Source organism: Conger conger, chromosome 1 (genome assembly GCF_963514075.1).
Source record: "Conger conger chromosome 1, fConCon1.1, whole genome shotgun sequence".
Taxonomy (NCBI): Eukaryota; Metazoa; Chordata; class Actinopteri; order Anguilliformes; family Congridae; genus Conger; species Conger conger.
In genome coordinates this window covers 92,952,813-92,975,024 of record NC_083760.1, presented here as the reverse complement: position 1 = coordinate 92,975,024, position 22,212 = coordinate 92,952,813, and the positions used below count along the sequence as shown (strand labels likewise).

At 43.5% G+C, this 22,212-nt stretch overlaps 1 protein-coding gene across 1 annotated transcript in view; it reads right to left on the bottom strand.

Moving 5' to 3' along the window:
• Nucleotides 1–3,885: 3,885 nt before the first annotated feature.
• The window catches only part of LOC133106527 (nuclear GTPase SLIP-GC-like), a 31,916-nt gene continuing 13,589 nt past the window's right edge, over nucleotides 3,886–22,212 (bottom strand). Inside the window, exons 2-4 of the mRNA XM_061216041.1 lie at nucleotides 4,491–4,538; nucleotides 4,185–4,376; nucleotides 3,886–4,068 (exon numbers count right to left, since the gene is read on the bottom strand). Of these exons, the coding sequence (XP_061072025.1) occupies nucleotides 3,886–4,068; nucleotides 4,185–4,376; nucleotides 4,491–4,538 (423 nt within the window). The remainder of the gene's footprint in view (nucleotides 4,069–4,184; nucleotides 4,377–4,490; nucleotides 4,539–22,212) is intronic.

The window sequence follows — 22,212 nt, the reverse complement described above, 5'->3', positions numbered from 1 at the left end:
TGGACAGGTCAGAGAGGGGGAGAACAGAGAATTTCCACAAGGGGGAAATTAAAAGACCAGAACCACCGCCACGGCCGGAAGGCCGGGGAGTGTGCGAGAAGGAGAAGGAGGATGAGAGGGCAGCGGGAGTGGCGGTGTTGTCAGGTGTGATCCTTTGCAGCACCTCTCAAGCTCCATCAGGTTGGATGGGGAGCGTCGGTGCACAGCCATTTTCAGATCTCTCCAGAGATGTTCAATCGGATTCAAGTCTGGGCTCTGGCTGGGCCACTCAAGGACATTCACACAGTTGTCCTGAAGCCACTCCTTTGATATCTTGGCTGTGTGCTTAGGGTCGTTGTCCTGCTGAAAGATGAACCGTCGCCCCAGTCTGAGGTCAAGAGCGCTCTGGAGCAGGTTTTCATCCAGGATGTCTCTGTATATTGCTGCATTCATCTTTCCTTCAATCCTGACTAGTCTCCAAGTTCCTGCCGCTGAAAAACATCCCCACAGCATGATGCTGCCACCACCATGCTTCACTGTAAGGATGGTATTAGCCAGGTGATGAGCGGTGCCTGGTTTCCTCCAGACATGACGCCTGGCATTCACGCCAAAGAGTTCAATCTTTGTCTCATCAGACCAGAGAATTTTGTTTCTCATGGTCTGAGAGTCCTTCAGGTGCCTTTTGGCAAACTCCAGGCAGGCTGCCATGTGCCTTTTACTAAGAAGTGGCTTCCGTCTGGCCTCTCTACCATACAGGCCTGATTGGTTGATTGCTGCAGAGATGGTTGTCCTTCTGGAATGTTCTCTCTCCACAGAGGAACGCTGGAGCTCTGACAGTGACCATCAGGTTCTTGGTCACTGTTATGTATGGGAGCATGTGGTTCCAGTCTTGTCCTGCAGGTGGAGCCAGGAGGTGTACCCTGCACTGATTACTAACCTGCCACACCTGCCATGGGCTGGAGTATATAAACTCCTCCCCTTCCTCCACTCTCTCTCTTTGTCTTAGCAGCCAGCTCTGCAGCAGCAGGGCCTTCAACCTCCACCATTTTGTTTTGCACAGTTCATAGTTCTTGTGTTACAACAAATTTAGTTATTTTCAAACACTTTAACTGTGTCGGTTTCCTCTGTTATATTCCCTGAGCCAGGGTTGTAACAGTCACCTCCCTGACTAAGGCCCTTCTCCCCCGATTCAAGAATCTCCACAATAGGGCCAATAGATTCACCTTTGTTTATCTGACTCCATTTTAGAATAATAATTTAGATTAGTTATCCACATGAGGTAGATTTCTTATTGATAATTTTGACTTGATCGCTATAGGAATCCTGTACTGAGATTTACTCTCCGAACAGTCCTCTGCTGGTACCGCCGCATGTCACATCGCGCATTATGTGCACGTCTCACGAACTGACTAGATATCTATAGTCATCACAGAGGTTGCAGGAATAGCTACTCTTGGGTATATCTGTTTACGGCCTAGGGACCCAAGCAGACCAACCTAGCTACGGCTATGCTCGACATGAATGAACTACCACGCGGAGGCGAGGGATTTACCATCATAGGTCTACGGGTGCTATACGCCGTGATACATTAAGCATAAATATTCATCCTCCCTAGACCAGTTTGAGGGGGTAAACCAAGCATTCCCTGTATAACATTGAGTGTCAGTAAGCGAAACCACACAGATTATTTTACCAGGCAGGTTACATACGTAATTACACACTAGTTCCAAATCAAAAAAGCATTACAATGGAAACCAAATTACGGAGTCTTAAAAGTCATACCTGGTAATAAAAGCTACATACGGGAGTCTGGCTACAGACACCCTGTACGTAGAAATTACGTGCACTGTGTGCACGGGAGGCTGATTGCATTCTCCCAGATTGCTTAGTTTACTGTCCTTGAATCCAAAATCTGGCCTTTGATGTTAACCCTAAAAATGGGTCACCCATCTGGAATTTGGAGCCACGCCTCCCCAGGAAACGCAGGGGGGTTGAGGCACATGGCTTTCACTGGGGCAGAGCTCCACAGTTTCTCAGTTTCTTTTACGGCTGGAGGCCTGAGTCTTCCCCCACAGGCTCCTGCCCGTATGGGTGCGGAGATAGTGGGGGTTAATGGTGCATGCTCCTGGGTTAAATTACTTTACAGCCACATTTTGCCACAATACCAGAGGAAGCCAGCAAGCTGACCAGCGCCCTGAGTGATAATGCCAGATGTTAATCATTTCCACCTTACAGGTGTGGGTGTGTGTGTGCGTGCGTGTGTCCCTTGGACAAAGGAAAGGTAAATTGGGCGTGTCAGTGATAGAGTTAGCTGTGAGAAGAGACTACTCGCATAGATTCACTCTAATTACATAAGCGAAAGACGGCAAATCAATTCAGGTATATATATGGCTAACAAAAATACATTCAAATGGTAAGACGGCAAACATAGAACACAGATTCACAATATCAGTCAAGACTAAACTAAACACTGGCTATGCCTGAATGTTCTCTTACTGAGTCCATACACATTGGATCCAAAAGACGTGCTGTCCTTATAGGAGCCGCGATGGTGCTGTGAATGCGTGTCCTGGAGAGATGCGCAAAGCTGAGGCCGAGTCTCGGAGCAGATGAGCTGAAGCGAATGGCCAAAAAGGGTGCGTTGAAGAAGGGAATGAACAAGAGAAGGAAGAGAAGGATCCCGAGAACATGTCTTGCTCTTATACGGGAATGTTTATTGCTCCCGCCATTACGGGATTGGCTGAACCAAGCTAGACGTCATGCGGGGTGGACGTCGCGGAATTGTCCTGTGGGATTGTGGGAGTTGTAGTTCCTACAGAGGAACATTGCCAGACTGCTCAAACCTCAAAGTGGATAGGCTACAGCCGCAGAAGAACCAATAAGTAAAAAAAGCCCAATAAATACCTAATAAAGTGCTCAGTGAGTGTATCATGCTGCAAAAAAGTATTTGCCCCCTTTCTGATTCGCTATAATTTTGTATTATTCACACATACCCACTTTTATGCTCTAATGAAGACAAGTACATATGTTTATATATAATATAAAAACGTTTTACCAGTTTCATTGCGATCCAGAAAATGTTCAGTATTGTTGAATTCTTCAGAACTCACAGTGTACACATTGAAGAACTCATCTGAATGGTCGTCATCACCAAGCAGAAATGTCTGAAATCAAATAAAGAAGATTTTGGTCTGTAATAGTGGGGAAGTTACTGTGAAATGTTATAGGAAGTAGTTCAGCTACAGCACAGCCACCAATAAGATAAAATTAGTTGATTAAACTAAAGGTACTTTAAAAAAAGTAAACTTGAAGCTACTTATAAAAACATGAATGAGGTTGCCTATGGGCCTTGCCACATGTCGGCTAATGCTACTCTATTTATGCTTTGGCTCTTTTCAAATAACATAAATATTCCTTCAGTTCAGTTAATTTAAGCTACATGCTTTTTCAAGTCAATTTCATCAAGTCAATGGTGAAAATAAACTGGTACATCGAGAATTAGCTTTTTTATGCTTTTGTCCTATTAGTTTATGTTTCTACCTGTCTTTATGTAAGAACAAGTGTCAGGTAATGCTACCACTCTAAAACTCACCTTCATTTTATCTTTGAAGAGTGTATTGATTTCTTTTTTAAATTTCTCATTACGGTACAGTACACACGCCTGTTTTTCTTTCTTCCCATATTCCGGGGTATCCTGAAAAAATGTATTAATAATAAATGTGAAATATGTCCTATTAAATATTAAATATTTATTTAACCTTTCCTTACCTTGTTACTTTCTATTTCAAGGTACTCATCTGTGATATCATCATTTCTGGTGAAATCAGAAAAGTCATTCAGAATTAAAAACATGAAAGGTCCGTACACAATATTAAATATTTATGAAGATATTAATAATGTAACAACTTACGCTTTGATCTCCCGTGGGTTGATGATATCTGTTTTGGTGCAGATGAAGGTGACATTGTGACACTCTCCTCCTCCGGCAATGGTTCTCAATGATGTATCAAAGATCTCATCGGCTTCTTTCTCAGACAGGGCACGGTTCATCTCACTCACAATCCAGACAGAGGAGCACTGGCTGAGACACTGTGGGAGTTTAATGAAAATCTTTCAGCATTGTCAGTTTCAACATTGTCCATGGAACCCACCATCATAATAAACAGAATTCAGTAAACGATTAAAGCTTGAAGCAATGACATCACCTCTTTCCACATGTCGCTTCTGCATTTACTGACGTCTCCAGCTCCAGGCAGGTCCACCAGCACAATCCCCTCCAGCAGAGCTGGAGACTTCGGCAAGGAGATGGTGACTCGCTTCACCAGAGGCCAGAACTGCTGCTCTGATTTTTTGTCACTCCGAATGTAGCATCCAATGCCTTTAGACAGTTCTTTGGCCTGTAGAGAAGTTTTAGGAGTAAATTGTTCATATTTTAAGAGAAGCCAAAATCAAACATTTATGTCAACCTGTCACAAAGATGTCCTCTTAAAAAATATTATTTTAGCACTCACAGTGTCAAAAGTCAGAGTCTTCGTGCCTGTGCCTGGAATCACAGGAACCTGTCTGGCCAATGCACTGTAATCTTTCTTCAGGCCCTCTTTTCCATAAATGGCTGTAATCTTTTCTCTTGCCATTTTTGCAATTTCATCATCTTTTGCTGCCATTTTGTTTTGTTGGTCATTTTCATTTTTGAGTGAGTCTTGCAGGAAATGTAGTTCTGATTTCCAGTCCTGTAGTAGAAATTCCTTAATCATCAACGCGTATTATCATTCTGTTTATATTTAAGAATACATAGAACATGGTGGGGTTGATTTGTTTACAGGAACCAGTCATGGTGTGTTTCTATATTAACGGAAAGTTACATATGTACCACCAGTTGCACATTTTGATTCGCTCCATCTGACATAAATGATGTAAGTCAGCCTGAATTCATAGAACCTTAGTTACATGCATAGCTTCTGTTCTATTTCAATCTTTTACATCAGAGGACGGTGCTTTAAAGCTGGATGTAAATGGGCAAACCTACAAAATCAGCAAGGGATCAAATAATTATTGCTCCTACTGTCTGTACCCCCGGTTGCACATTTGGATTCGCTCCATCTGACATGGATGATGTAAGGCAGCCTGAATTCATAGAACCTTAGTTACATGCATAGCTTCTGTTCGATTTCAATCTTTCTTAACAGAGCTTTAAAGCACATTTGGATGCCTCATACCAACATAGTCACAAGAAAACATATCCATCTCATGACTGCATGGTGAGCAGCTATGGACCCTATAGAAACGCTCATGACTGCATGGTGAGCAGCTATGTGGACCCTATAGAAACGCTCATGACTGCATGTTGAGCAGCTATGTTGACCCTATAGAAACAGGAAAAGAACATGGTGAAGGCCAGGTAGCTGCAGAGCATATGTCATTCAGTGGCCTGCCATTCAAGGAGGTAGATATACACCTGATGGAATGGCGTCTAATTCTCTCAGATATAGGAAGGCCTTTTAACATGTTGGTATGTGCAAGGACCTCGATAATCCTCTTGGGAAGCCTCTGCTTTGACAGGGCTCTGCTCTTGCTGTGACCATCATGCCAGACAAAAGGTATTCAGACCTACAAAGGCTGGCAGTTGCCCTGACGTATGCCTTTAGTGCATGCACTGGGCACATTCCAACCCCTTCTCCATCCTGAGCTTGGGGGGTGAAAGGCTCTGATTAATGTGAAAAGGAAATGAACATTTGGGAATAAAGGATGGGTTCGGCCACAGTGTGATCCCTGAGTCATCAGCGTTCCAACGCGTGTGTGTGTGTGTGTGTGTGTGTGTGTGTGTGTGTGTGTGTGTGTGTTTGTGTGTGTGTGTGTGTGTGTGTGAGAAATCACACTGTCTGGTTTCCCACTTGGCATGATACACCTTACTCTAGAGGTTGATTTGGAAGCATTCTGCAGAAACTGCAATATCACTGGCACTGAGCAGAACTCTGGACTTCACCATGCGATTCACACCATGCTGCAACAGTTTCCACCTGTTTGCATACAGTGAATGAGTGGAGGGTGCCCAAGAGTACAGGATTGTTTCTACAACTGCCCTCAGAGGCCAAACACAGAGTCACAGGTGATCTGGGTCCAGATGCCATTTGCGACTATGCAGTTCTCCTCCCTCCTCGGAACCTGCCACAGCTCCCAACGAGGAGTATGAGCAGCACAGGAAGCCGTTGTATTCCTGGCCAGCTGGGAGACACCAGCAGAAGCTTGTAGTTGCTTTGATGAACCCTGTCTAGTGTCTGAAGAAGTGAGGGAATGGGAGGAAATGCATACAGAAGGCCATCTGGCCACACATGACCAGGCTGGATGTTTCCCTGAAGGAGAACCACAGGGGGCAATGTGTTGTCCTCTCTGAGGTAAACAAATTCTCATTGGCCTCGCCATGTCTGCGCCAGATCTGTTCCACAACCTCTGGTATGCTATTTCCACCGACTCAAACCTAGTTCTGGGCTGGGCTGGTGATGGTTCACACCTTTTAAGAACCGGCTTACTTTTCCACGGGCTAGAGGGCCAAGTCATTACGTCACTGTGTATGCCTCCGGTTTCCTAGCAACGCCCACTTCAAGCACAACAACAACAGTAGCCGACTCTCAGGACATACTTCAGCATCCGAACAGGACTGATACAAACCATTTGTGCTGCTCGTCACGATTGCTATGGATAGCGATTACATTCAAGAAGAAAGGTAACTACCTAACATGTTTTCATTCTTATTAACACTGAGCGTAACATGTTAATGTTTGCCTTAATCTCACACTGTGAAACTTCTATGCAAATTGCTCAAAGTTGAGATGGTTGCTACTCTCATCTACTACACACACACGCACTGCTCTCAAGTGCTTCACATTTCATGTATATTGCAAGCAATTTACGTTACGTAACAGTTGCATTGACTGAAAATGGTGGTCACAATTGAGCATGCGGGTGAGAGCATGGCTCTGGGGCTGAAGAGATGGTGAAAGGCCCAGACGTGCAGCTGCTACACCACCTGGAAGGCAGCTGCTGACCTGGTTCCCCTATAGTGGTTGACCTGATAGACAGTGGCGGTGCTGTCTGTCCACATGCTTGCCCTCCTGGACTGACTAGAGGTGTCTTAGCACCATGTAAACTGCCAGCACATCTGCAGGATGCTGCAGTCAGCATATGGAGCAGTCGGAGGAAGAGACCGGGCTCCGCATCTTGTGGCTCAGGAAGGGATCAGGTGGAGTATTGTCTCCCACATCTGTAAGTCAGGCTCTATTCGCTCTATGGCATCCTGAGTCTGAGTCACAAGCACACTGCTCTAGACTAGAATCCGGTACTGTGGTCTATTGCTAATAAGGTGGACTATGACAATCTATGGATAGAATGCTGTGGATTCTCAAGCTTCTCTGCAGTCTGGAGGAAGACATATCCGTTGCTCCAACCCAGGTTACCAACAGATTAGCTATCATCAGTGAGGAAAGTTGACCTGCTTATCACTGCAATTTGTGAGAAGATTTTTAAGAACAGATGGGTGGATTATGTTGACAATGTTACATGCATGCAAAAGACGCAGACAAAATCCTCTTGCGTGGATGAGAACCGTGGCATCCTACGCGCGGAAAACCTGCCTCTAAGTCTCTCCTGACATGCGGCAACATAAAACTATTTCCCCTAAGCAGGCTTAACCAAACATCAAAACCCAATCTCTTTTGCATTTCTTCCCTCTCCCACATCAATTAGGAGGCCAACTTAAATCACCTGTGGAATGGAGGCGTGTCCCACTGCCTGACGTCACAGCAGCATATGCCAAATCAAACTAAATAAACTAAGGAAACAAGGAATGTCCGTGTGTGATTCCTGATTCCTAGTCGTAACAACAGGTACCCATGGGGGCTGCCTTACGTCATCCACGTCACAGGTGACTTATTGTAAGGTCTCGACCTGCACATGCGAAAGACGGAGATAATTTGAACGTGCTCCAAAGCACCGTCGTCTGACGTTAAGAAGGATTGAAATAGAATTAACAACATTAACATTAAGTTATAATTCTTTATATCTTGTAACTGTCAGAACCGAATTTGGATTGCTGTGTTACAGCAAATTTTCTGTTTTATGTTAACCTGCTTACCTCTGCACTGATGAATTCAATATCAGCTTTGTATTTGCTGGATTCAGTATTAGCTTGTACATGGACAAAAACGGAAGTGCAGGCACACATGCTGTCTGAAGGTAGAAGTTGGCTTTCTTCGACAATTGCGTTGATCAATGAGCTCTTTCCTGCTCCCGTCTTCCCAAAGAATCCAATGCAAATTTTCTCTTTGTGGTTATAATCTTTTAGACTTGAGATCTTCTCTCTGCATTGGATAGATACAATAACTGTTCACTAAAAGTACTGAAGAATTGTTGAAACAATTACATCATTTTTACAACTACATGTAATCTAACTTCACCTGCCCAATAAAAATGTCTAAAAATGAATTTAATATAAGTTGAGAGACAGGTTTAGTGACATTTTGACAAAAACGAACTTGCAGACAGGTTAACCCCAATATGGCTCAGGTTTTTACCCAGTGTAGCCTGGCTACTCACATTCAGTGACCACTTCATTAGGTGTTTATTAGACTTTTTTTTAATGGATCTTCAGCTGCTGTAGCCCATTCATTTCAAGGTTTGACATTTTGTGTGTTCAGAGATGCTTTTCTAGATACCACTGTTGCAACACATGGTCATTTTAGTTACTGCCACCTTCCTGTCTGCTTAGACCAGTCTGCCAGTTGTCCTCTGACACCTCTCCTTTACCCTTTCAGTCCCCAGCCGGCTTCTATTAAATAAAGTGACCCTGTCACAATAAATTTGATCCAGGCAATGCACCTAACATTCTGAACAGTTGTACTGGCCTCTGTGACGTAGTTACTGTTCTACAACAGCGACTGTTGCTATACTGACGCTGCCTGCTAGCTAGCATATATGAAGATGGCGTATCCGTCATCTCCTGACAGAGAAAGCCACCCAGCCCCTAGTCATTTCCCGCCTGGATTACTGCAACTCCCTCCTAGCCGGTCTCCCAGCATGTGCCATCAAGCCCCTCCAGCTCCGGCCCAAGTGCGGGCATTTCAGGCTGCTAAGGGGACTGCCCCACACTATATACAGTCCTTAATCACTCCGTACTCCCCAGCAAGACCACTCCAGTGTGCCAGCTCTGGTCAGCTTGTGGTTCCCTCACTACGGGCACCTGGCGGTCGAGCTGCACGTTCACGCCTGTTTTCTGTTCTGGTTCCTCAGTGGTGGATGACTTGCCTACCACTGTCAAGACAGCGGAGTTTCAAAAAACAGAGTACTGCACAGCTGGCTTTTACAAGTAGTAGTAACAACCTATCACTATTAAAACAAGTGCTGTTCATTGATCCTGGGTTTACATTGACATCACACATTATACATTTTAAAAGAAAAACTTTGTACTTTAAGTCTTCAAGAAATGAGCTTTCTCTGCAGGAAACCCCTTTGAGTTTGTTGTAAACCTCAGATATGGCATGTTTCCCAACCTGGAATGCATCTTCACCTGTTAAAATACAGTTGTGACAAAATGCATGAAACAGTTGGCTTTTTCATGTAATGGGCCCTATTTTCCAGAAATCCATATCGCATGAGTTCACAATGGGTGTGGATGCTGACTGTTGGTATTTTCCAGACAAGCGGCAAGAAGCACATAGTTCATAATTACCGTCACAGGTGGCCAATGGGCTGGATTATGCTGAATAAAATATCAGTGTGTGTTGAAACTGATTCCTTTCAGAAGGGCAACATTAGCTCAGGAGATAAGAGCAGTTGGAGAGTTGCCAAAATGTGTGTTGAAGTGTCCCTAAGCAAGACCTCTAATGTATGAATTTCCTTTTGTCAGAATTTAAATAAATAATTACCTAAAGGTTTATTATGTGAAAGTTTTAGTTCCCCATTAAACCTGTAGCTGATCGTGTTAAAAATGCAAAGAAATACTGACAAGAGTATCGTAACAGTAACAGTATAGGAACATTTTTTCATTTTTTTTCTAAAATGTAGGTAAGAATCTTTGAAAATGAAAACGAAACTATTTAGACATAAAAATGCCTTTTGAATCCAGTTTAAGTTCATGGTCATTTCTTTTTCAAGCATTGTTCCCTTCAATCTTTTAGAATTTGTACTGTAATAATATCACATGTAAAGGCTGCCAATGATTGAGTTCACTATGAGGTACTGTGGATTATAAGGAAGAAGGTAAGACACTTACATGTTGAGAGAATTTCTTTTGTCTCACCTGAAAACGCAACAGGTGAGTTATTTTTCATCTTCCTCTTCTTTAATTTCACATCTTCATTTCCAGGGAGCTTTCTTTTACGTTTCTGAGGAGCTGGAAAAGTGTGTGAGGAAAGTGTCATGTGGAAAAGTGTCATGTGATCACCTGGATGGGTGGCCGTCCATAAACCAGTCTCTGTGTTCGAGGGTGGAGTTTGAGCACCTGTTACCTTCTGGGTAACACAGGCTGGAGATTCAAGCCAAACATGTCCAGTGACGTCACTGTTTGGCCCCATATTTAGGAAATGGCTACACTGATGGTGATTTAAAAAAATTTCGTGGCAAAAAGGGTGACAGTGCTCATTTAAGCATATGAATACAGTATATTTTTCTCACACAGCAGGGCTCCAGACTAACTTTTTCAACTGGTGGTGCTGGTGCCACTAATTTTCTGGTGGCACAATCAAAAACTTCAGTGGCACAACATTTTGCTGTGGCATTTCACATTAAGCTATTTTACATTAAGGCACTGGAAGCATGTACCTAGTTATTATGTGACTCACCTGTATTTGTCGGCACGGAGGGTGCAGTGGGTAGCACTGCCGCCTCACAGCACGGAGGTCCTGGGTTCGAATCCCTGTCGGCCGGGGCCTCTCTGTGCGGAGTTTGCATGTTCTCCCTGTGTCTGCGTGGGTTTCCTCCGGGTACTCCGGTTTCCTCCCACAGTCCAAAGACATGCAGGTTAGGCTGATTGGAGAGTCTAAATTGCCCGTAGGTATGAGTGTGTGAGTGAATGGTGTGTGTGCCCTGCAATGGACTGGCAACCTGTCCAGGGTGTATTCCTGCCTTTCGCCCAATGTATGCTGGGATAGGCTCCAGCCCCCCTGTGACCCTGTTCAGGATAAACAGGTTCAGATAATGGATGGATGGACCTGTATTTGTCTTTCAAGTCTTAACTGAGAGATATGAAATCCTTTATAGTTTATAGTGTCAGTCAGTCGCCTTGATGTAATAAATGAGATTCAGTGAAACCACCCTTATTGTAAGTTCATACATTTCTGGCAAATGCTCATATGGTCTGAAATGTAAGAAATGTTAAAAGGTACGGCCTGAATATTGTGGTGAATACAATAGGGAATGGGGTCATTGTTTTACAGTTTTTTTACAATCGTTTTCACACTTGTCTCAATACCATGTCCAACACTCAACACTTTCAACATATCAATAGTGAACTAAACTGTGTATACTTTTGCATTGCTTTGATACAAAAGGCATTCAATCACCACTTCTTCCAAAATGCATTAATACCTCTCTCAGTTAGTGTTGACTACCAGCAAGAGTCTGTACAAATACAGCAAAGTTTGCAGACATTTAGATACTCTGTTCAAAACAGTTAACTTTCAGTTCAAAACCCCACAAAATTCTGATCACTGTGGATGGAAAATACGAGACAGATCATTCTTCTAGCAGAAAGTTTATTCAGTTTATTCAGTTTGTTTTTTGTTTGCAGACTTGTTACCATCAATACATCATACTTGCATTGAAATGTGCATGTATATATGGAAAATACCATTTTTTTTAACAAAAATTGTAAAAAACTGTAAGGGTAAGTGGGCTTCAGTCAAGATAATCTGTCTACTTCTCTCACACTTTCACCCCTTCGCACAAGCCCCCTAACAACTAACAAACTATATTCCGGATTCATTGGTAAGTGAGACAGAAACTCTATATTTGACTTAGTTGTCCTTACTGCCACTGTCACACACAGTACCAGTCAAAAGTTTGGACACACCTTGCCTTTTTCTGGATTTTCTGATCAATGTTTTATTTCCACTGTTTGTAATCAAGCAAAACATATGTGGTCAAAGTGCAGATTCTCATATTTCAACATCAGATGAGCCTCAAACCATCCTGCTGCTGCCAGATATGCTGTAGATACTACAAGGGACATTTCTCCTGACTCATTTTCCTGTTAAGCTCAGTGGAAGAATTGTTCAGGAAACAACCCTTGACGTATCTACTGTGTATCTAGTAGCAGCAGGGTTGTTTGAGACTGGTTTGATACCTCAGACCCTTGATGACTTAAAGCCATTTAGCCAACAAATGTGTTCTATACTGTATCAGCATAATTTACAGCCAAATCTAGTCCCACCTCCCAATTCCCATAGAGATCCATTCAAATGCAAAGAGTTATAGTATCGCTTGTAGGACAACCTGAGAACAAGATATCCAGACTCTGGTGATGTTGATAGGTCACAGACATCAGGAAGTCATGCTATGCAATGGATATGCAACTAAATACTATTTTATTTGACATTATGTGAAAGTGTCTCAAACATTGAAATGGGGGGCGGGCTATGTATAAAAAGATCTGAAATTACTACATGGTGCAACCAAAATGTATAAAAACATGGTTTAATAAAATGTGAGAATCTGCACTTTGACCACATATGTTTTGCTTGATTACAAACAGTGGAAATAAAACATTAATTAACAAATCCAGAAAAGGCAAGGTGTGTCCAAACTTTTGACTGGTACTATAGTTTGGCCAGTTTACAAGCACCCCCTCCCCAGTCTCATCTGCAACTAGTGTGACACATTGGACAAGAGTGTATCTGGGAGCATGAACTCTAGGATTCATGCAAACATGGACAAAGGTATTTCAATACACTGAAGAGCAAAATTATAAAAAGGTATTCTTGTGTTATCATACCACGCCATTCTACTGACAATATCTCATTGAAGACATTTATTATCCATTCCAGAAAGAAAAACTCAACTAGGAAGTGGTGGTAGGTATTATATCAGTCACGTGTCATAACCAACTTGTACTAAAAGCCACTTCAACACCTTTCAATCCACACTTTGAATTCATCCAGCAGAGGACAGTATAAGCTGTCCAACAGTGTATGGCATAGGTGATTTTAAGTCAGTCAGGATCACTAAGACAACCGTATAACCGTATAAGGACTGAGAGCCCTCCCACAAAGCTTTACGCTGCCAACTGTAACGTACGCAGTATTATATTCAGTGCAGTCCATAATTATTTGGACAGTGACACATTTTTATTGTTTTTGCTCTGTACTCTTAATTTTTACTTTACACAAAAAATTGAAATAAAACAATCATATATCAACAGCAAAATATTCTTGAAATTATGTATCAAAAATAATTTTCAGAACATTTTCAGAACATAGAGTTTGACAAGAGAGCATTTCAGCAGTGTGTCGTTCAGCATACTCTGTGGTCAGCACTCCAGGCAAATTTTGTCATCGTCTCTGCCATTTCATTTCTCAAAAATAAATATTTCTTGAGCCACCAGAAGTGCAAATAAAGAACCAGGTGCTGTATGAACAGCCTCAGAGCAGTGAGGGATACACATCCCAGGTTATACACATGACCAGTTACTGACCACCAGTTACTGAGACCACAAGGATTTCCTCATACGACATGTAGCCACTACAACAACAATAGATATATAAAGTGTGATAATTATATAGGCGGTAAATCTTTGACCATTGAGGGACTCACCAGTCTTTCAATGAAGAGCCAGGCTCATCTGATCTCCACTTGTTTTTCAAGCCTTCCGGGTTTCTCTCTTTAATAGTCGACTTCAGTTCAGGAAGTTTCCTTTTCTCAATACACCACGCCCAGCTGTGTGTGTACGTGTGTGTGTGTGTGTGTGTCTGTGTGCGTGTTTACATGCCAGGGAACAAACTCCCTGCGGAGGTCAGAACAGTAGAATCTCTTACCACCTTCAAGCACAGACTGAAGACGCACCTCTTCAAGATGCATCTCTCCCCGCCCCTCCCTACCTCCCTGTAAACCTTAACTGTTGTTTTTACTTGTGTTATTCCTCTAGGATGATACCTTTGCTAGTTTTGTTTGGCTAGGTAAGCTGTTTGTTCATATATTTGCGTGGTGCGGTATTAGGCCCTAGTCCTTATCCTTGTTGTGCTATTAGCAGTTGAAATTGTACTTCCCTCTTTCAGTTATGGGTCTGCACTTTGTTGCTCTGGATAAGAGCGTCTGCCAAATGCTACAATGTAATGTAACGTAATGTAATGAAAACAGAAACTAAGACAAAAACAATTGCTTTAAAAACATTTGTGTAAACTAAAATAAAAGAATTAACGCAAAATAAATGGAAAAACTAAATAAAACTCATGGTAGAGGTGGAAAAACAAAGTGAAACAAAGTAATAAATAGATCACAAAAATAGCTGTTTTTGTGGTTATCTGAAACTAACATATAGAAAATATATATCCAGGTGCATCTCAAAAAAGTTCATTTTTTTCTGTAATTTAATTCAAAAAGTGAAACTTTAACATATTCTAGATTCATTACACATAAAGTGAAAATCTTGATGATTAAAACAAGAAAAACGTAGAGCCCTTGAAAAAAAAAACCAGTTCCTCAAAATATTATATTACATAAGACTGATAAAAAAAGGATTTATAATACAGAAATGTTGACCTTCTGAAAAGTATGTTCATTTATGCACTTATGTAATATTCCAATATTTTGAGATACTGGATTTTAGAGTTTCATGAGATGTAAGCTGTAATCAAGATTAAAACGAAAAAAGGCTTGAAACATTTCACTATGTGTAATGAATCTAGAATATATGAAAGTTTCACTTTTTGAATGAAATTATGGAAACAAAGTCCAAAAGACCAGGCAGGAGTCATAAAACAGAAATCAAAACCAGAACCAAAACAGAACAGAATATAAACGGATGGACAACACACCACAACCATAAACAGGGGGAACAGACTTGACGAACTAGCCCCAAGAGAACAAAACAGGCTTAAATGGACTAACAAATGAACTAAACAATAAACAGGCTTGGGAGCTGGGGAACAGAAAATGAGGAACAGGTGAGAGCAATTGACAAACGACAGGAAGGAAGTCCAAATATGGAGTGAAGGGCGGAGACATGTAATAAGGAAAGAGAGGAGGAAAAGGACTGGAGTGAAAGAAAAATATAAAAAGGGGCACGGACGTGACAGAGAGAGTGAGAGAGAGTGAGAAAGTGTGAGAGGGAAAGAGAGAAAGCGTGTGAGATAGTGAGAGAGAGAGAAAGTGTGTGAGAAAGAGAGAGAGAGAAAGAGAGTATAATACTGTCTCTCTCCGCTGAATCAAAGATGTATTCCAGTGCTTGCTATGATTTAGAATATTTTTGATTTGGATAGTTTTTCAATGGGCGGCATGGATGGTGGAGTGGGTAGCACTGCCGCCTCACAGCAAGGAGGTCCTGGGTTCGAATCCCTGTCGGCCGGGGCCTCTCTGTGTGGAGTTTGCATGTTCTCCCCGTGTCTGCGTGGGTTTCCTCCGGGTACTCCGGTTTCCTCCCACAGTCCAAAGACATGCAGGTTAGGCTGATTGGAGAGTCTAAATTGAATGGTGTGTGTGCCCTGTGATGGACTGGCGACCTGTCCAGGGTGTATTCCTGCCTTTCGCCCAATGTATGCTGGGATAGGCTCCAGCCCCCCTGCAACCCTGTTCAGGATAAGGGGGATAAGATAAAGGATGGATGGATAGTTTTTCAATGTAAAAAAGAAGGATAACACACACCCAACACTTAACAAGATCCTAACAATCGGAAATTACATTAAACTCCATCACTCCTCTTCCCTCCTTCATTTCTCATCCTCTGCCTCACAGCCTTGTCCTCTAGCTTTCTAATGTTCATGTACATGCTGGTTCAGCTTTGCTTTTCTTCCTCTCATTAGTGTGAAAGTACTGATCTTCAGACCGTAAGCGTGTCAGCCAGGGGCACTTGGGCTGGCCGAATGCAAACACACATCAGCAGCTTCTGCCCTGTGACAGCTACAACCAGGAGACACCTTCACCTGTAAAACCATGTTTACGGTCGGAAAATCTATATATACCTGGTTGTTCAGAACCAATTCCATCCCTGGTTTATTGTGTTTGGGTCTTTGTATTAACAAAATGTATCTATGCGCTTCATTTTCCTGTCCCAAAGTCATCTACACTTTCAGTAAATCACAGATCCTTTAGCTATTTGGGAGTGCTCTTCAGTGAGCCATATCATTCATCCATAGGTGGCGATTGTGTTTATTTCACCTCTGTCTAACCGGGTAGGTCAGTGGAAAACTGGGTTCTTGTGTGGGGACGTTCTGTGTGTAGCTGAACCTGTAGCGCAGAGGTTGCCAGGTTGATTCCATGCTGCTGTGCCCTTGAGGAAGGTGCTTAACCCAGATTAATTTAGTAAATACATTTTTAAATTGGATAGTATCCCTGCTGAAGAAAACAGCTCAAGCTAGGTCTTGAAACAGCTGGTAGCTGGTTGACCAGTTCAGACCAGCTCCATACTCGACATGGTTTGGCAAGATCAAGCTATGTTTTGAAACCGCTTACAGCTGGTTATTTCAAGCTGGTCATAGCTGGATCTTACAACAGGAATGGAAAATAGTTGTCATTTGTGGATTCAGACTCCAGGCACTAGGATTGCACTGAGTACATAAAGAGCCTCACGGATGAGACAGACATCCTGCACGTATGCACGCTCGTGCTAACCTGCTATCATGCCAACTGAGACCAACTGAAAGTTCACACCCACACACGTCCAGCCTGCAGGCAGTCTGAGCTTCTTAGTGGGGGAGGCGTGGCATTATTGAAAGCCTCGTGCAAGCTTAGCAGTGGCAGAACAAGAGTCAGGACGTGCTTTCAAAGAGTCTGGGATGAGGATGGGGGGAGTGGTGCATCTTGGGAACTCTTCCCTCTCCTACAACAGCGGCCACACACAAACACCCAGACACACACACACACACACATGCACACGGACACAGACACACACATACACACACATATTCTCACACACACACACACCCAGACACAGTATGTTTTTATATTCTATTTCTCCCAGGAGTGGAGTACACCTCCCAAACCCAGCAAACATCCTGTAGGAGTGTGCTTTCTTACTCTCCCAGTCTAATGTCTAAGGTTTTTTTTCACTCCAACCCTAACAAAGCACACCGTGTGTGGTCGACATTGGCTCAGGCAGTAAGAGCAGTCATTGATCCCGCCCTGGGTGTGTCGAAGTGTCCCTGAGCAAGACACCTAACCCCTAAATGTTCCTGACGAGCTTGTTGGTGCATTGCATGGCAGCCAATCACCATTGGTGTGTAAGTGTGAATGGGTGTATGAGAAGCATCAATTGTACAGCAGTTTGGATAGAGGCATTACATAAATGCCATTTACTATTCATTCAACAGCTGCCTAACCCAGCGAGAGAGAGAGAGAGAGAGAGAATCTTCAATTAAAAACGTTTTTCACAGAGAAATGTTTGATTTGCGATCAAAAAATGTACATAAATGTTTATAAATAATCAGAAGAAAATGAAGACATTCTGAATACTAAAATAAAATAAAAAAAGAGTTACAATTTTAAAAGAGTCAAAAAAGAAACAGCAGGAGGATTAAACAGTGGAAACAGGTAGTGAAGGTAAGCTTCTGGAAAACATTTTTACTTTTTAATTTTATTGACTCATTTATCTTTTAATATAAAAAATAGGAAGTTTTTCATTCAAGAAAAAAAACACTTTAAAAGGCTGCTTAAAATCAGGCATGAAGGAGGACAGCAAAGTGGCAGTTGAAATGACAGTTGGAAAAATTGGAACTGCAGCAACAGCAGCAGCAGCGACTGCAACAAATGTATCAATCTCGGCTCCAGCCAGCCAATCAGAACCCTCAGCCCAGCCAGGAGGTGTTTGAAATTCAATACCCTGAGCATATTCAGTCGGCTAAGGCAAAAAAAACAACACAAGGACAAAGTCCTGAGGAGTTTCCCAGAGATACTGGTGTCAGATTATTGTGGGCCAGAAGAGAACAGGGTCAGGTGCAATGTACTGTTCTACAAGTACCCCACTGCCTGGCACACTGCCTGCACATTGTTAATGGGAGGACCAGGGGGGACTCTCTGGGGAGATACACATACAGCTCAGTGCTGGGTAGCAGTGTGGTTAATTATGTCATTACAGACATGGACCCAGAATATATTAATGCATTTACCGACATGTCACAAACACCCCTCAGACCATAGCCGGGTAACTCTATACCTGAAAAAAACAGAATGGGCCTTGAAAGATCACCATCCTGCAGCAAAACTGTTCAACTTAGAGCCCACATGCAGATGGGGCCAGAGCAGCAGTGCAGAATACCAGGCAGCACTGAGCAGTGCTGAAATAGAGGGCATGCTGAATACCTTTCAGCAAACACAGTCCCCAAGCAACAATGAGGGCTTAAACCTGGCAACAAAACACTTAAATAACATATTTGTTAAATCGGCATGTTACGACCTTCGTGTATGTGTGCTTCCTTTCCCCTGTGTATCACCAGGTTCACCATTCATCACAGCATTCGCTACACCGCCTGTCCATCATAGTTACTTTGGTTCCGCCTCCACCTGTCTGAAGACTCCACTTCCCCTCTATCCACCAATCATTTTTCACTTCCTGCTATTTAAACTGTATCTGTCCCTGGCATCTGTTAACCGGATCTTGTGTTTTCCCCTCCAATTGCTTATTGCCCCGGTTTGTTTTTCGACTCCTGATTGTTTACCGTTCCTGTTTGTTTTGCCCTGTCTTTTGTTTGTCACTTCGAGTCTGTCTACGTATTATGTTTTTGAGTTTGTTACCACGCTGACGCCAGGGTTTAGGTAAGATGGAGGCCTCTTTACTCCTGCACTTAGGATACCATCTGCTTAAACACACTAGGTTTAGTAGAATAGGATTGCCACCCACTTTATTTATGCTTGAATAGATTTTAGAATAGGTTTTTGTTTGTGTATATATATATATCTATATTTATATAGATATATATATTGTAGTTAGCCCTTGTAGTATTTCTTTTGTTGAAGATAGCTCTCTTGGCCTCGTAACGCCCCCTTTGCACTAACCCTGTACCTCTGTGCTTCCCCCAGCCCTGACACGGCCCAAGAGGGAAGGAGGAAGGAGGCCTCCTTGCCCTGGGGGTGCTATCATGAATACCCCGTGAAAAATAAAAATAAAATAAAAAAGCAGAAATTCTTTCTGCTATTTGCTGACTCGCTCGCTCGCTGCACCTCAGAACCCACCCCACATATGGTGGAGAATCCGGGCAGCTGACGTCTTGACGAAGATCATGGGCGACGATGACGTTGAGGCGTACCTACATGTGTTTGAGCGCACGGCTCAATGCGAAGAATGACTACTGGCGGACTGGGTGGCCATACTAGCCCCCTTCCTGATGGGGGAGGCCCAACAGGCCTACCGGGACATAGCCATGGCTGACGCCACCGACTACCTCAAGTTGAGGAAAGCCATCCTGGCCCGGTACGGGTTCAGCTTACCCACAAGAGCCCAGCGATACCACGATTGGTCCTATGAGGCCTCCCAGCCCGCCTGGTCCCAAATCGCCATCCTGACCCACCTGACCAAGAGCTCACTCAGGGAAAGAGGCCACCCCTGTTGGAGAGGGTGGTGCTGGGCCGATGCACCCATGCCCTACCAACGGAGGCCAAACGGTACGTAGCCCAGGTGGGACACACCTCCGTAGAACTCCTAGTGGCCCTCCTCGAAAAACATCAGGTCACACAGAAAATGCTCCGACCGGGCCGCGCCGAAACCCACGGGCCGACAATCCGTGACGCACCCACCGCCCTGCCCAGACCCAAATCGCCGGGGCAGACCTGAGGCGAGGAGACCATGGTGGAAAACCAGGAAATACCCCACGGTGTGGGTGGACCTAATCACCCAATGGGGGACGTACTCGGTGAGAACAGGGGTGGTACCCAACCTACCCGTGCTAGTGTTAATGGGAAGAGACTGTCCCTTATTTCAGACCTATTGGGAGGGGCCCCGGTCTCCGAATAGGTCTGACGGGCTGCCCGTCGTAACCCTCAACCAGTCTGGGCAGTGACGACCAGGGACAGTGAAGTAGAGGCCCCGCCACCAGAGAGGGAACCCTGACCAAGAACCTCGCCCACCAGTGGATCCATCACCACGTCTGAGAGAGAGCTTGGGGACGCCCTACCCCCAGAGAGAGGAGTCCGCCTGGCCTTCTCGGATGGCCCCTGTGAGATGAGCGAGGAGGCCAAAGCACCCACTCACTTTGGCACCAGCCAACTAAACGAGCCGAAGTTCGCTCAAGCATGGAGAGACGCCAGAGACCTCAACGGGGTACCACAAAGGGCGGTGAGTACACCAGCTTATTCCTTCCTTCCTTCCTTCCTTCTTTGTTTGTTAAAAAAAATAAAAATAATAATAAATAAAAAAAATAAAAAATAAAGAAATAGGCCCTGGTCCTTATCTTCGTTGTACGGGTAGCAATTGAAATTTCACTTCCCTCTAGGGTCCTTCAGCGCACTTATCCCTGGTTATGGGTATGCACTTTGTTGTACATCGCTCTCGCAGCACATAACATTGTGGAGAGTGGGCGAATCCTCGTCACTGATTTCGAGCGCGGGGGTTCCCCACTAAGGGTTGTCAACGTGTACGGCCCCACCAGTGTGGCCGAGAGGGTCTCCCTCTTCACAAAATGACCACCTTTGCTACACACTACAATACCCGTCGTCGTGGGGGGAGATTTCAATTGTGCTCTAAGAGACGAGGGCTGCAGCAAAACCAGACAGGAACGCTCCAGCATCAGGATTTCTCCCTCTCCTCCCCAACACACATTTGGGAGTTCCTCAGGCTCCTCCTCTTCCAGAATTGACAGGTTCTGCTCTCCCCAGGCCTGAGGGTGCACAGCTATTCCACCAGGGTGGTGCACTTCTCAGACCACCACATTGTGACCGTGTCCCTGGTCGGGGAAAGATCTCTAACCGTGGGTAAGGGGCTCTGGCGAATGAATTGAATGTGTTTTAAAAAAAGAAAGTAATTTTATTGTAAAGAAATTGAAAACCAATAAAAACCCAAAACCCATTTAAGCAGTAGGTCTTTTGTTCATCTCACTTTTATCCAAATTATGTTACCAACTCCCAAGGTATCATATATCCTATCATCCATATAACTCATGTGGATTGAAAGACTTATTTGTAGTTTGTGAGTGTGTGTGTTTGTACATGCCAGGGTTATTATCATAAATGAAGACAGAAACTAAGACCAAAACTATTTCTTTAAAAACATTTTTGTTAAATAAAATAAAAGAATAAACGCAAAATACATGGAAAAACTAAAACAACACTAACACTAGAAGTGGAAAAACGAAGTGAAACAAAATTAGAAATGCATCACATAGGGTGAAGTCAGGTCATTTGGCCATCAGTTAAAATGGGCCAGATAAGGTTGGGGTGTCTTTAAGATTTAATAGTCAATAATCTCTAACTGTTGCCACAATAGTATTTGACATGTAGAAACTGTTTTGTTTGGTCTAACATTGCTAAAGATGGCGGGGCAACGTTTGATACAGAGACTTTTGGAGAAAAAAACATGATGAGTGCCCTGTCAATGATAAGGTTGATAAATGTATAAGCAAGGAATGCACATTGACAAGTACAGTTTTATGATCCGTTTCTTGATGGCCTCTTTCAGAAAAATAGCGATATTTATTTTATTAAATGCACTTTTAGTTACTGGCCCATTTTACCTTAATGTGTCAGATAAACTGAGCATGAGTCATTTAATTTAAAATGGGAAACCTTCTGCATTGACTTTTAGCAGAAATGTTGATGGTTCCATGAATGGCATTTGGCAGGAAAAAAAAGACCCTAGAGGGAAGTACAATTTCAACTGCTACCTGCACAACAAAGATAAGGACCATGGCCTATCATGAAACATCTTTATGCCATCTCCAGTATTCCTGTGCTCTAACCCTGTAAGGATTGTGAGAGAAGGGGGGCTCCCCAGGGGGCCCAGGAAGACTCCTCCAGGAACCCCACTCCCACAGGCCTGGGTGCCAAAAGGTGGGGGCTAACGATGTATGCTCCGGGGTTAAATTACTTTACAGCCACATATTGCCA